Source organism: Typopeltis vanoorti, chromosome 14 (genome assembly GCF_054136105.1).
Source record: "Typopeltis vanoorti isolate ZY-2024b chromosome 14, IOZ_Tvanoo_1.0, whole genome shotgun sequence".
Classification (NCBI taxonomy): Eukaryota; Metazoa; Arthropoda; class Arachnida; order Uropygi; family Thelyphonidae; genus Typopeltis; species Typopeltis vanoorti.
The window spans coordinates 87,906,399-87,923,499 of NC_143562.1; the positions used below are offsets into that span (position 1 = coordinate 87,906,399).

Genomic DNA, 17,101 nt, shown 5'->3' on the forward strand with positions numbered 1-17,101 from the left:
AACCAAGATCTAGGTGGATTGATACAGTAAGAAGTGCCTTAGAAGACCACAATATGAGATCAGATAACAGAGGTCCTGAGAGAGAACACATTAATTTGGAGGCAAACTGCTAACAGGAAGTTAGTAATGATGTAATCTTTACATGAAATACTATCAAAATATCCTGTGCACTCCCTGAGGGTACATATCAGAAATTTATGATTAGTAAAGTCATTGAACTAGCCAGGTAAAAACCAGTGGAAAAGATGATATAGTATATGCAACTATATTGAGTAGTTGCATATACATACTTCTACTACTCACAGGGATTAAAGAAATGGTATGGCAAAACATTTACAATAATGAATTTCTTTAAAAATACTAAATTGCTTTGGGTGAGACCTATAAGCAGTTTATTATAGTGAGTCCGTTCATTGTAATGGTGTTTTACTGTAGTGAGAGCGAGTGTAAATATTGTGTGTATATATAAATATTATCGCTTGAAAACAAGTCTTACCTCCACTTTTCTAATGAGGACATCATGATATAATGTTGGATCTGCTCTAGCTGCCTGTAATTTTTTCTAAAAAAAAAAAAAAAATAGAAACATTCAATATTTCATATCAAAAATATGCATATCGCCAGCTGCTATACTTGGATGGAAGTTGGTAAAAATACAATTCTTTATTAAAAAAAAATTAAATGTATTAATTTTAATTTATACATTTTTCAAAGTACTAGTTTATAAATTTTATAAATTTCACAGTACTAGTTAATGGAGACAAAACAGACAGTTTTCCTATCACCACAGGAGTCCTACCTGGGGATACTCTGGTCCCATATCTCTTCATCATAGTGATTGGCTATATTTTTAAATTAATGCAAGTTAAATCTGGAATTCTTATCAAAGACTCATATATACAGATGCACCTTGAAGACCTGAGCTTTGCAGATGATATAGTCCTCAATGACTCCAACATTACAGAAGCCCAAAACTGCTTCAGCAGCCTTAGGAGAACCGCAGAAATATTTGGACTAAAAATAAACGCCTAAAAAACAAAGATATTAAAACATCAGATAGATGAGCACATCTATATACATCAAAATGATCACCTTGAATTAGTAGAGGACTTTGAATACCTTGGATCATGCATCTCAGATTCCTTAATAGACGTTAAAACAAGAAAGCAGAAAGCACTGCAGTTCCACAGGTCTTAATAAAGTATGGAAGTCGAGCCTCATCTCAAAGGAAAGAGAGACGAAAATTCGTCTTTATAAATGCACCAGCCAGTCTATCTTTCTGTATGGCTCACAAACCTGGAACATCTCAACAAAAGCAGCGACCAATATTATAAATAGCTTTGGAACTACTTGTCTAAGAAATATCCTGGATTACTCCTGGGAAGGCCACATTCCTAACTATATTAGTCTATATTCAGTCTATATTATATTATATTAGATGAAACCCAGCAAGATCCTCTAGTCAGCACTGTTCAAAGAAACCAAATAAAATGGCTCAGCCACCAACTTAGACATCCACCCTCTGTACCCTTTGATGCTCTGGACCTCTACACCCCTACAGATGGAAAAAGAAAATAGAGGCAGACCCTGAACTCCATATTGGAAATACATCAGCAATATTCTCCTCGTTTTCCCCCAACTCTCTGCATCAGAGATCCGTCAATTAGCATATGACAGAGAAGCCTGGTTTTCCTTCGCATCATAACAACCTCCAAGTCCTATCTTAGTGTACACAGACTACTTATTGGTTTTGATTGGTTTCCCAATTTATAATTGTAAAATTATAAATAAATGATGATGATAAATTTTAATACAATAAAAAAAAGTACATATTCATTTGTTTTGGTAATTTTAGATACCATAATGAAGATTAAAAATTGTATGAGTTCTGAAAACTTAATAAAATTTTTACCTAACTAGGCAACCATATTGATTATAGTAATATATATTTTCCAACTCAGGAAAATGGAGTTCATTTGATTTCCTGTGATTTCATTAATGGCAAAACGGATGTCTGACATTGCCACTCTCCATGTTCTTTCCTCCTTCCCTTTAACTTGCAGCACATGCTTCTGTGATTTTTCATGAGTAGATTTGTATTTCTTGAAAAGAAAGTCCTAACTTTTTTTTTTTTTTTTTAATGTGCTCCAACCCATAAAACGTGGTCCACCTACAGACCATTAGTACTGTAGGTGGACCACGAAAGCTATGGATTTTTAATTTTTTAATTTAATCTCAAAATCCTGCCCAAAGCACAAATATGAAACATTTTCAATCCACTTCAGGTCTCCAATATCTGTGATGACGATCTCACACACAGTGATGAAATTCAGATTCATGCCCAAAAAGGATTTGAACCCACAGCCTGTTGGGTGAAAAACTAGTATATTAATCATTAAGTCAATTAGATTGCTAAATGCTCTTGTATCTATGTTTAAATGATGTTTGTACACTAAATTTTCAACCTTCTCATTGAATGATGATGCCAAAAAATACCAAGCTTCATTCTTCTGTTAAGCATTTTGAAAATAACTAGTTTATAATATACCAACAAATTTTCTCTCTCTCTCTCTTAAATACATCCTGTTTTTAATGCATACAGTTTAATGGTTCTTTAATTCACTCTCTTTTTTTTTTAATTACAAAAATATACCAAAATGAATATACTCAAAGTTCATGACAGTCATGCATAATTTATGCAAATTTAATTTTTTTAATACTCCAAAAACTATGATCTAGAGATTAAACATGGAACTTTTTTTAAAACCAATAACTGAAGAGTGGTCTCAGAACAGACAATGAAATTCATCTCCCAAAACTGAAATATACACACAAATTAACACAAATACAATCTGCCCAAACAGAAAATGGAATGAGAGCCTAGCAATGCTCCAAACATACATGTTCATGGCACAAGCCATTTTTACTCCAATCAAATTGTATGTTCAAAACTGCACATATGATTATATGATAAATGGGGCATACCAATACAGTCTATATCTGAGTTGTAATTCAACAGTTAGCATTCAAGGAGGTACAGGAAGATGGTTCAACATAAAATAAAGTGTGAGACAAGGGTCCACATTATCTCCTTTGTTATTCATCATCTATATGCATCATATTATAAAGAAATTCTGATATCATTGTACCTGATATCAGAATTGAAAATGTTAATCTTGGCTCTTTACTTCAAGCAGATCATTATAGTCCTAAAGTTATTCAATTTACTTAGGATTCCCTAACTAAATTGAATCTGGTATGAAAATCAGTTTAATGAAAATGACTATGAAAATGGACAGGTACATTCAAAATATTAACTACATCCTGAATGAAAAAACTATAGAACAAGTAAAACATTTCGGCTATTTAGGCACAATTTTTAGAAGACTGCAAATTAGATAGAGAAATAGTCAAAGAATTAGCAAAGCTGATATGGTAGGAATCCAACTGAATAAATTTATATACAATAAGAGAGAAATTAAAAAAAAAAAATTAAACAATTTGTATACAAGACAGTGTTCAAACCAGTTTTAATTTATAGATCTAAGAGCTGGAAATAAAAAAAAACTTAATCAAAGATTAGAGACTGTGGATGAAAGAGTTCTGAAAAAGATTACTGCTTCAATATAGATATGTAAGCTGACATACTTTGGAAAATTAAAGATGGAAACTTAAACTTATGTGATATAAATTTATTAGCTGTAAAATTTTCACCTAAGTTGCACATTTTCAGTACAATAACAATGGAACACAAAATAAAATTACAATAAAAGAATTGTTTTCAAAAAGCACCACTATAGCGTCAGTAGGACAACAGACGGTCAGCAAATACCCAATTATTAAAAAATTACAATAAGATTAATGTTTGGCTAATTTATCTCTTATTCCATATAAATATATTAAACTAGCTCCCTGCAATCTGTTTCCAAATTTAATTTGCCATCTTCACTAAAAATTATACCTAAAAAGCTGACATTTTACTTGTTCTATAGATTCTTAGAAGTGAGAATGCAGTTGGGTTTTTCCATGTAATTACTCCTGCCCACATTTCTCATAAATTTGTTGATTTTCATACCAAACTTGTTAAAGAAATTATTCAATGTAGTTGGTCACGAAGATGCACTGAATTTTTTAAGCATATTATATCTGTATAAAATAAGGAGCTAGGGTGGATATTTTCAATTTTAATATAATATTTAATGCCATTTTCTTCCATGTGATCTGACAAATAACAGTAAAGATAACTGTACTATATCAGACCATTTCCCTGCACTTACTTCAATTTTAATAGCTATTTACAACTTAAATACATATTATATATATTGCTGTATATAATGTCTTGTTTAGTCCACATGATTACACAGTTTAAAACAGCTTTTCTCTTGCTATCCTGTGTGCTTTTTCCAGATCTATCAAATTTAAATACAGATCTTATTGTAGTATCATGATTTCTCAACTATTTATCTTGAAGTAAAAATCTGATCTTCACAACCCTTATTTGATCTGAATCCAGATTTTCTTCCACAAGTTTTCTTGGCCTACATAAATCTTACCTCAACAGAGAACTTCTCTTGTAATTCTCACATTCACTTTTATTTCTCTTTTATTGTTATTTGACAACTAACACTCTCATGTAGCAAACCGTTAAATGAGAGTACCTTTCTCAAATATCTTTCAAATAATTTCAGATGTACAGAATACTTTTATGTCAAAAGAAATCAGATGGAAGTCGTCTATGTGATATACAATGAATGACTAGAGAGGAAGTTGACAAACCAATCACTAATGTCAGGCAGGGGATAAGATGGTAGCTTAGTAAGAAGACCTCAATACCAGACACTATCAAATGCCTTGAAAATATCAAGAGCAACCACAAGCTTCTTCAAATCTTTCCATGGACTGTGTGATAATTAACTAATGGGCCTCTATGTATTAAAGAAATAACTGGTTGTTAATGACTACAGGTCATTAACAGGAGGAAATGGAACAACATTTTGATGGCTGACTTATTTCCCTTTTAGGGACAAACTTATCTAGTGATATAGGATGAATGTATGGATGTTAATTCTGGAGCACAATTTTTTAGCAAAATTGGACAGATATCATCAGGACCAGGAGAGAAGGCTTATATGTATCAAGACTGAGGATTTTTCTGATGTCCTCCTTCCAGTAAAAGATCAAAGAAGACATGCTGCAAGCAGTTCATGGTATACACCCTCTGTCCAAAAAGAAACCGAACTTTTGATAGAAAATAAAACACAGGCCAATTATAATTATTCAAATCATTTATTTCAATCAATACACTCTCCCTCAGCTTTAATACAGCGTTTGGCATGGTCAATTAATTCGTTAAATGAGTTTTTTATATCGGTTTTTGGGATATTGTTGCGGGTCGTGGTTACTGCCACTTGAATCAATGGTGTTGTATCACTTTCCTTTCATTGGCAAATGAAGTCGGGGAAGAGAAAGAAGTCACAGGGTGCTAAATCAGATGAATACGGAGAGTTCTCCAACACCCAAACTTGGTTTTTGCTCAAAAACTGTCTCGCAAGGTTCGAACGATGAGATGCCGCATTATCGTGCAAAAGCAACCAGCTGCCTGAATCATGATATTCATGCCATACACGACGAATTCTCACCATCAATCACTTCAAAACTTCGAGATAAAACTCACCACTGACCATTTAGCCAGGTGGAATGAATTCTTTGTGGATAATGACCTTGGAATGGTAGAAAAAAATTAGCATTGTCTTTACTTTTGACTTCTCTAAGCGACTTTCTTTCAGATGCCCCTCTTCTGGTGGTCTCCACTCAGCACTCTCGCGCTTTGTTTCGGGCTCATACTCCCATGTTTCATCACCAGTAATGATCGTTTCAAGGAAGTTTGAGTCCTTACGAGTGGTTTTAATGAGGTCCTTGCAGTGTTCAATATGATACATTTTTTTGGTCGTCGGTCAACTTGTGGGGAACAAATCGCAAATTAAATATATGAAGGCCCAAACTCTCGGTCAAAATGTTGTGCACAGTTGATTTTGGAATTCCCAATTCATCTTCAATCAATCTCACAGAAGATTTTGGGTTTTTCTTTAATGAAATCACGCACTTTTTGGATGTTAACTTCGCTCAGTCTGGTTTTTGGAAGGCCTGGCTTTTCGTCGTCCTCAAGTGTCTCATGAGCACTTTGAAGTCGCTTAAACTACTCGTAAACTTGAGTATGGGATAAGCATTCATCACCATATGCTTTTTGAAGCATTTGATACGTTTCAGTAAAACTTTTACCAAGTTTAACACAAAAGTCAATTGCAGCTCTCTGTTTGAAACTCATTTTCCGACCATTCGTCAAAACACGCTGTCACTCTTGGCACTATAACTCGGCTTCTAATGAAACAAATATCATACACAGTTGACACAACACTAATGAAGGTTGCTGCTTTTGACAATAAAAAGATACAGTAGGTGGCGCCACTAGTTTCTTCTATTTTGGGGAAAGTTCGGTTTCTTTTTGGACAGAGGGTGTAGTAGGAGATTAACCTTGTTCTTCTATATAAAAGGTGCAGGTAAAACCGATTCCTCTCTCCTTCAACATTATATTCAATAACTCCCCAACCATACTTTCCTTATTCTATTATCTATTTCAGCAAAAGTTTGCAATTTTCACCAAAAACGGCACCTAAATACTACAATGTATTTAACAGGATTTGCATAGATCATAAATGAAGTGGTAATAGTGTATAACTCCATCCTATTCAACTTGATTTAACATAAAACATGAATATACAGGCAACTTCCCCAAACAGCATAGTACTTCTTTCACTCTAATATGATTAGAGAACAGTAACAATTCTCACACAACACAGTACTTATATAACACGATTTCACCTTAACACAGAAAACCACTGCAAACCTCATAACAGTATTTTTGAACTCTTGTGTATAGAGGAGAACTCAGATATTATGGTGGATGTAAATTTTTCATCATTTCCATTCTTTTTGGTGAATCCTGCTGCGGATTGCTAGGAGGGGAAGGCTTTGATGATGTATGACTACTGAAAACATTCAAGAATTGAGTAGAAAAACATGTTGATGGAGCAAATTGGTAGAAATGGCACCAGAAAACCAAATCAATTCAGAGGATAATAATGTGGATGAAAATTCTGAAGTTCCCAATTTTACACTAAAATACATACCATTCATCTATTCCTTGGACATCAAACAGATACTATATATATATATATATAGTCACTCAGAATGTGCCATACCAGTCCTTGCAAGGTGGCCCTATTGTATGCTTTTCTGGAAACTTTAACTCTCTGATGATGTCACTCCAGACATGCCACCTATCCATCTCATTGATGGTCTATCCCTTTCTCTTTTTCCAGGGACTTTACCTTCTATTACTGTTTTGAGAAGTCCTCCTTCCATCCTTTCAAGTTGTTCCAAGTATTTCAACTTTCTTCTTTAAGGAGCCTTAAAGAAGTTCTTAAAGTTCTGCTGATATTATCCTTTCTAGCACCCATCTGTTTGTCTGCCTTTCAGTATATGATATCCTCAACAGTCTTCTGTTACTCATCTCAAAAGCAGCTATCCTTTTCCTATCAGACTTCTTTAGGTTCCAAGTCTCACATCCATAAGTTGGTGTTGGAAAACAGCTGCATCCACAATCCTCAACTTTGTTCATGTGAAGACAGATCCATCCTTCCAGATTTTAGACAAGTCTCTGACTGTTGTTTCTTTGCATTAATAATGGATCCCAGGTACTCAAACTTGCCTATTTCCTCAATTCTTTCTCTATTAAGGTACTCAAGGAGATAATTAAGGTTCAGGAGATAATTAAATAATTAAGGAATCAGATCTATTAAGGTTTCTCAGGATATACCCTCTCTGTATTTCCTTTGAGATCCATAATTTTTGTCTTGCTAGGAATGAGGTGAAGTCCTCTGTTCTTACTGATATCGTTTTCTTTGTCAAAAAAAAAAAAAACATATGGGAAGGCATAAACTTAGCTGAGCAATTAGAATCTTATTTTTTGAATGCAGATCCATTGACTGAAAGGAGCATAAAGTTCAAAAGGGAACTTTAAAAATGTTTAGCTCCATATCATGAAATTTACCAAGATCCATGAAGAAAAAGCAAACAAAACCATATTACTGATTTTTTTTAAAAAAGAAGATACATGAAATTTAGATACCGCAGAAGAAAGTTCAGAAAGTGCAACAGAGAAAACATTCTCATTTAATTGTGCTTAATAGCAATGAAGAGGAAGAAAATTAACTGAGCATTACATTATCTTCTGCAGTATCTAGATTTCATGTATCTTCTTTTTTTTTTTTTTGAAAAAATCAATAATATGGTTTTGTTTGATTTTGATTCATAGATCTTTGTAAATTTCATGATATAGAGCTAAGCATTTTTAAAGCTCCCTTTTGAACTCATTTTAAAAATTTTATGGAATTTACAACCGTGTTAAAAAACTTTTTTTTTATTATCCCGACGTTTCGATCTTCACATCAAGATCATCATCTGGAGCATACATAAGTATACAGAATAAGTTGAGTTACATCATTAACTGTAAGCTAGAGAATCAATGATTTGATCACATGTTATTCTACTGGCGTGACCTCTGGTGAAAAAAAAAAAAATAAATAAATAAAATAAAAATAAAAAAATAAAAATAAAATAAAATAAAATAAATAAATTTTTACATCAAGCTAAATTCTATTTTTACAATGACAGGAATAAACGTTCTTTTAGATGGTTTTCTTTCAGAAACAATTGGTGTCCTATTTTTAGTATTACAATACTCCCTTTTTAACTTTATGCTCCTTTCAATCAATAGATCTGCATTTCAAAAAATAAGATTCTAATCACTCAGCTAAGTTTATGCCTTCCCTTAGAGTGAATGGATTCACTCTAAGGGAACTCAAAATCAATTCTGACAATCCATTCCACTCACTCACCACTCTCTCCAAGCAAAAAATCTGGTCTGCACACCCCTACTAACCACACTCTTACACAACTTCCACATATGGCCCCTAGTTCTCTATTTGTCATATATTGAAAAATTTCACTTGCATCAATTTTATAAAACCCCTTTAATATCTTAAAAGTTTCTATCCTGTCCCCTTTTCTGCCTATCAGCTAGACTTTGTAACCAACAAACCTTCAACTTATCCTCGTAAGGAACATTCCACAGACTTGTCACCATCTTGGTCACTCATCTCTGAATCCTCTCGACCACCTCCTTGTCCCAAAGAAACCCAGGTGACAAAATCACAGCCTTATAAAGAGGGATAATAAATTCCTTATCTTTACCTGTTAGCATGTTTTTCAACATCCGATTAATCTGATGAGCTATTATACCAACTTTTGCAATATGCCCTCTGAATTTTCTCTTTTGCCATCATTATCCCTAAGTCCCTAGCTTCATTGATTTCCTGCAATCCAATACCATCAGTATGATACACCATATGCAACCTTTTCAACCCGAAGTGCATAAACTTACATTTTGCAACATTAAATTCACAATCATTATCCTTTGCCTACAATGCCAATTTACGTAAATCATCCTGCAGGATATCTACATCACCTTCATTAACTATTACTCTCCCCAGTTTTGCATCATCATCATCATCATCATACAACTGAATATCTCCTCTTAAATCTTTCCCTATGTCATTGATATACAAATTAAATAGTGGCCCTAGTACTGAATCCTGAGGTACTTCACTAGTCACCATCATTCTCCTAGATTCCACTCCACCATATATTACTCTCTGGTGTTCCCCCTCCCCTGCACATTCATGTTATTATCATGTCCATTCCCATTTGCTCCAGTTTTTGTAATAGTTATCCATGTGGTATTCTGCCAAATACCTTGGTAAAGTCGAGCATTATCATTGTGTGGTCATTACCTTTATCCAATTCTGATGTAACATTTATTATAAAATGTGAATAATTTACTAAGACAGGACCTATCCTTTACAAAGCCATGCTGCCCACTATAATGTACACATCTCTATCCACCCACTGTTGTATTTTACCTTTCACCAACTTTTCCAATACTTGAACAACTACTCTTGATATATTAATTGGTCTGTAGTTTGCTACCTCTGTCTTGGAGCTATGTTTATGCAATGATACTACCTTACCTGCTTCCCACTCCCTTGGAAACCTTGCCAGAGCTGAGACTTAGATTGAACAACTTTATCGGGGGCAATGCCAGTTCTCTTGCGCATTCACATAGTACATCGGCTGATATGCCATCCAGTCTCACTGCTGTGTTCACATTCATATTTTTAATATGCTGAACACCTCCTTTTCATCTACCTCAATGTTGATATGCATCTCTGTAAAATAACCACTTGGATGATACACCTTTGCAAAATGATCACTCAGCAACTTAGCTATTTCTTTTGGTTCAGTCACCTTCCTACCATGAGCATTGTTTAATGTTATTGCCCTAGTCATTTTTCCTCTTATTTGCTACATAAATACCTCTTTTGGGTTTATTTTGGCCTGTTTGGCTAATTCTCTCTCAAAGTCTGATTTTGCCTTCCTTACCATACTAGTCACCCTTTTTGCTTGCACTTTGTGCTGCTCATGAGTATGTTGATCACTTTTTTTTCATTATATTTCCTACACAATGTCTTCTTTTTTTGCAGTTCTTGCTTTATATGCATACTCATCCACTTAATTCTGACTTGGTTTATCCTCCTGACCTTGGGTATGCAGTCTGATACTACTACTACTCTCAAGCAATCTCTGACCACTTGCCATGCACTACTGGCATTCTTTCCTTATAGCCATGACACTGTTCCAAGTTGGCTCCTGATGTCATGACCTTATCCTCTATATGTGTTGTATATTCTTTAACTATATTACCTTTATATCTTTATCTAATCTTGTAAGTTATATACCCTACTCACTCATACAAATTTCCCTTTCTTTAAACAAGCTAAATTTAGGCCGCTCTTAAGTTTAGTCACGTGTAATTTATTTAATGATTAGGGCTTTATCCAAGTATGGGACGCTGCCATTAAACATATCCTCTGAGACAGTTCACCTGGTAATATTGACAAATTTATATTTTAACTGCGCCAGCCAATACTGAGGATATCCAAGGTGACTCGTTCAGGGTACACAGTACTAAACTTCCAACAATAAATAAACTAATTCCTATTCTCTTTATCTTTGCAAGCTCGTAGCTCGAAATATTAATTTATACTCGTGGGTCCCTCCCGCTAGGTTCGATGGTAATTTTATGAGTGGCTATTTGAATTCATATAACAAGCTGGACTCAGGCAAGTGCTATGAAACATATTTATTAAATCAAGAAATTATACATGAGAAAATATAAGTGCTTGGTTAACTATATTGCGTTACTAGTAAGATCTCAATTTCAATATTAACATTACAATACAAGAACAAATTACTTGGACCACTTCTATATATAATTTAACAAACTTCTAGCTTATGTAGCCTATCTTTTATCACTCACGTGGTCACTAGTTATATCTCACAACATATCACAACCATCTCTTATACAAATCCCTTCTAGGGAGACATTTCTCAAACAGGGACAGGTCAATGCCAAAATAGGGATAGTTCCAAAAGTTCTTTACAATATGTCCATTACACAAAATATCCTATAGAATTCACACACAAATCTTCAACTGGGAATTAGAATATGACAATCTACATTACCGTTCCTGGAATGACTTTCAGTTCTTTCTTCAGCCTTGTCAGGACATCAAGGCTCCTTTAAGGTCTACAATTCTCTGGGTCACATACGATAGCTGTACGGTCAGGTTCTCACAAATTGGAAAGGTGATGTGCCACTCAGGACTTTCACCAGTATCGCAGGCACACATCTGGATTACCGTTGCACGATGCAGCATAGCTATCCTGATCTGAGGAAATAGCTAGTCCTAACTTGCACACTACGGCAAGCCTAGAATCTTCTCCGCTGGCAGAGACCGAGAGCCAATGTCCACGAGGTCAGGAAACAGGAACAAAAAGCCTCGTGTGTGTGCGTGGAGGGGGGGGGGGGTTTGGAGTTTATATTGCCCACTTCAATCTCAGAGATTTGTGCCCTTCGCCACGTTGTTTATCACATTCTGCGCACTCCTCCACGTGCACGTGATGTGTTTTCCTAGAAAGCGTTCTAGCTTCCTTTTCGTATAACTTCACTTTCCCTCCGGCCATACGTTATTCTGGACGGCTAAAGTGTGACCCTTGGACCCTAGCTTATACACTTTGCTTTCTTATAATACATGAAATGGGATACTTTAAATAAATTAATACCCTAAATAAATTTCACTACTAGACTTCCTACAAAACAGGTTAAGTCTCACATATTTTTCATATTAATTATTTCTTCACTTCTATCTTAGTGTTATTTATATATATATATATACACGGCGTTCATTGTCAAAACACAATATTCTCTATCTACAATCAAAGATAGTTGTTCCTGAATAAATTAATGTTTTGTCCCACTTATATTTTGATTATTCAGGACACAACACTGAGTCTCTCATAATAACCAGCCTTATAGTTGAACATAAGCCACTTCCTTGATAGAGAACTCCACATGTTTGGCAACTTTCCAGAACAAGACCGCATGGTAACTCTCCCCAATTGAAGGCAGAGTGTCTACCTCGATTATGAATACATCTTCTGAAGCTATTATCAGATCCAACACCCTCAAATCCTCTGTCTCCTCTATAACACATTGTTTCACGTAATTATCCCTTAGCAACTGTATAAATTCCACTTCCATCTTGCTATGCCCTCTTTCCTCCCTCCAATCAATGTCCTCATAGTTAATGTCTCCCATAATAATTGCTCGGCCTACACTTATTCTGCTGATACATGGCATTTACATCTTCCTGTGGAATTCCCCCCCCCCGGGTCTATAGCAATACTTAACGTATTTTGTCCTATTTGCCTCCTTTATCTCATACCAGACAGCCTCAAATGAATTATCTCTTTCAGACGTAAAACCCTCTTTTAACTGCTAATTTTGTTGTTTGTAATTCTTCAGCTATCATCAGCAATATTCCACCTCCTATCCTGTTCCATCTATCCTTCCTGAAAATACCTTTATATTCTATCCCTGTAACTATATCATTTTCTGTCAACCAGGGCTCGCTGATGCCTATAATTTTTGACCAAGTCGAGCTTACCAATGCCAAAAATTCCTCATTTCCTTATTCCTAATACTTTTGCATTTGTGTTCATTCATTTCAACATCCTTTTGTACCCATAGTTACCCTTGTGTAATGTCATTATCAACCCATCCAAGTTGGAGACCTGTGAAATCCCATTCGGCATTGCATAATTATTACTATACACGTGCTCATTTATCACAGGGGGTGGTTAGACGCGTTCTTGATTTCACATCTCTATCCACCCACTGTTGTATTTCATCTTTCACCAACTTTCACCTCCTAATAGCTCTAGTTTCAAACATGTAAATATAGTCTGTCTTTTGTTCATAATGTCAATAAACTGGACACCATTCCTCCTGCACAATGCTCCTGTAAAATTAAGGAATAAAACAGAAGTTTTATTAAGAAATTCAGGAACATATACTGTTTAACAGCAATTCATGCTGATATTTTCAAAGTACTACTAATAGGAGAAAGCAAAGTGACTATTGCTATTTTCTGTCATTAGTGGTTGGAAGAGAACTTAATATATCACTCAATTATGTTATGTAAGCACTGTCATTTCTTCATATTGCATGGAGGTACTCAAATATAACTTGCCCTCGAACTCCTGATTTTACTTTAGGAAAAAAGAAATTCAAAAGTTTCACATATTTCGCACATGAAAAAAAAAAAAGTTTAAAACTTTAAAAAATAGATAGTGAATGCTGTTATAGCAGTTTCAGATATTTTGGAATTCAGTTGAAGAGAATCAGCATTTCAACTCAACAATCGTCAGCTTCCTTTTGTTGTTAAGTTGTGCGATCTTTTGTTAATATGGCACCAATCATATGCGAGACTGAAAGTAGTGATAGCAAATAGTAAATTCTTGGTAAGCCATATCCATTTTCAGCATTTTTGAACCATGTTGGTCTTATGATTCCAAAATGATAAAAGGACAAGCAATAATGAAACTATTTGTTTTAATTTAATTACAGAAGTATTGTCACTGAAGATTCAAATATATTGAGTGATGAAGGGAGCCACCAATCGCACAAATCACATTGAGAATTAAAATTTAAATGCATTCATTTTATAAATAATGTGAGCAATTATAAATTATAATGAATACTGAGAATTTAATTAACGTATTTAATTTTTTCCTGAAAAACTTTAGTTTCTGAACCCCCCCCCCCCCGCATATATATCTTGCACCACGATTTTTTAACTTTTTGGGGAAAAAAGTGAGAGTTATATTCGAGCAAATATAGTAGTATTTATGAATATTCCCTAGTACATGAGGGTAGTTCTAGTTAGTATCTTCAGTTAAACTCTCTTTCTCTCTCTCTCTCTCTTGTTGAAAGAATCAATGCCTAATAATAAATTTTGAACTGAAAATGCAGTGTGAGGATTTGATATAATCATCTTTTTTGTAGTCTACTCAGAGAGAACTAACACTGTTGAACATTTACTTTGAAATTTGACTTGAAATGCTGTTTGATGAATCACTGATATTATTTCTTGATATAGACGTTTCTTACAATGAGTTTGTCAAATTTATTTGAGCTCAATGCACAGCCAACTTTATTGTACAGCTTAAATTGAAAGAAAGCACGAGAGTGAATTAACATTAGTTTGCAATTTATATATGACTTCTGGAAGTAAAGCACCCTATCAATACTAATGACCATAGATATAAAGGTTCTGAGAAAAATTAACATATGGCACCAATGGCAGAATCATATTCAAAATGACTATTATTAAAATTGACGATTTGAAAGAAAGTGTGAGTGAATTAATATTAGTTTACAATTTATATATAATTTCTAGAAGTAAAGCTCATTCAAGAATGTGTAAGCAGAGCTAATCTAAGGTGGTATGGTCACTTAAACAGAACGTGAGAGAAGAAAGGTTAGTAAAACAGGTGTTTTATGCCAAGATGACAGCAAGGAGAACCAGAGGAACACCAAGGTCTAGGTGGATTGATTCAGTAAAAATGCCTTAGAAGCACGAAATATTAGATATGACAACAGTAGAGTACTGACAAGTAATAGGCTAAATTGGAGGAAAATTGTTGATAGGAGATTAATAATAATGTAAAGTTAATCATGTAGTGCTGTTATAGCAGCCTGAACACCCCTTGAGGGTACATATCAAGAAATTGATGAGTTATAAAAATAAAATGGTTTGTTTTTATTAGCTTTTGGAATGCAACCCCCCTCCTTTTTTTTGGTGTTGATTCTCAGTCTTGTATAACACAGTTTCAAAAATTAGCACAGAAAACAAGACTGAACTGTAACTACAGCTAATTCATTGGTATCCAGCCATATTACAGGACCAGCTGCACAAACTTGATTCTAAAATCTGCTGCTACGAGCAGATTCAAATCTTCTCCCTGTACTTAACATAATTCCAGTCATTATACATTATCTTCTACATTATGTAAATCTGTATAATATTTCAAACATGGCTTCCTTTGAAAACTATGCTTCAATTAATAAACTCACTCTCATCACACTCAGAATTAAGTGATTAAAAGTTTAATGTCAATAATTCATATAAGCAAGTAGTTTTACTATTAAATTTTTCCATACTGTTCTTTCAGTAATAAATCAACATCAGTGTAAGGTATTATGAATTATAATATAATTATGGATATTAATCTTATATACTAATCAGTAAGATCTGAGGCATCAAAATGTTTCCAACTGTTCACAAGAGAGGAGTATCAGAAAGTCACCGTCATATAATTTGGCACAATTTCACCACAATCAGAAACTTTTCCAAGAAGTGACCACTAAGTGGTTACATAGAGATTTCACAAAACAAACATCTCATTCAGACAGCTTCAGACTCATCAGGTATGATATTGAAACAGACCATCCTTAATTTTAAAATTTAAAAGAAATAAAAAAATATTCATTAAAATTTTCAAAAATATTAAGATTTTAAAATTAATAATTACCTACTTCAATTGTTTGAAAACACTTTAAATATAAAGTGCAGAATATTGAATGATGAAACATAATTGAGTTAGAAAATGTTTATTATGCTAATGAATATTTTTTTTTCAAGTTGAAATATTATCGTATGTCACAATATAAAACATGTTTTGTGTTATAAATAATTTTCTTACCTCCAATTTCTGAATGCTTCCACTATATTCCTTGGCTTTGCTATTCAAATAGGAAGTCTGTTTAATCTTTTTTTGTGTATCTGGAGATTTTTCTTCTATCCATTCTTTGGCCAAGCTCAGTTCCCTATGATCAGAATGCATGATTCATTTACAAAATAACAAAATGATTAATGTCATATAGTACATGAATATAATTCAGAACAAAGAGTCTCCTTTTTTTAAAGATAAAAGAGAAAAAAAATCTGAATTATATACAGTAGTGGCTTCATAGCCACTACTGTATTTTGTTTATAAATTGTGCGTGTTCTATTGGCATGTTATGAGAGAAAAAACCTTGCTACTTCTAAATGAGGAAGTCTAACACAACTTCAGTTGAAATGCCGTATAAATCACTAATATACAATCCTGTGTATTAGAAGCTATATTAAAATAAGAACACATACATATATATGATAAAATCATTATAAATAAAAATAGTTTTAATTATTAAGTTTTGAAGAAAGTGCTTTCAAGAAATAAAAACCTTTTAATCTAATATTTTAAAATAGACTAACGAAAAAATACTATACATTTTCTGAATTCTTCACAACTGGGATAAATCTAGTAGGTTAAGTAAAGCTCATTTTGATTATGACTCATGTTAGGTGAATTGTAACTGAGCTAATACAGTAATCAACTTCAATGGATTGTCTATTTCTCTCCTTTCACCATTCCTTAAGTATAATTCCCTCTGTATTAATCTAGTAAAATTGTTCAACTTAATGCCTATCAAATCATAGCTTTTCTACCTATCCACTAAGTTTTATAAATTAGA

General features: G+C 33.8%; 1 protein-coding gene across 2 annotated transcripts in view; it reads right to left on the reverse strand.

Moving 5' to 3' along the window:
- Positions 1 to 17,101, reverse strand: part of LOC150099735 (HAUS augmin-like complex subunit 1) — a 140,790-nt gene that overhangs the window by 34,937 nt on the left and 88,752 nt on the right. For both annotated transcript variants that reach the window (XM_090404240.1, XM_090404239.1), the window contains exons 5-6: positions 16,288 to 16,411; positions 497 to 562 (exon numbers count right to left, since the gene is read on the reverse strand). In XM_090404240.1, coding sequence (XP_090260366.1) covers positions 497 to 562; positions 16,288 to 16,411 — 190 coding nt within the window. The remainder of the gene's footprint in view (positions 1 to 496; positions 563 to 16,287; positions 16,412 to 17,101) is intronic.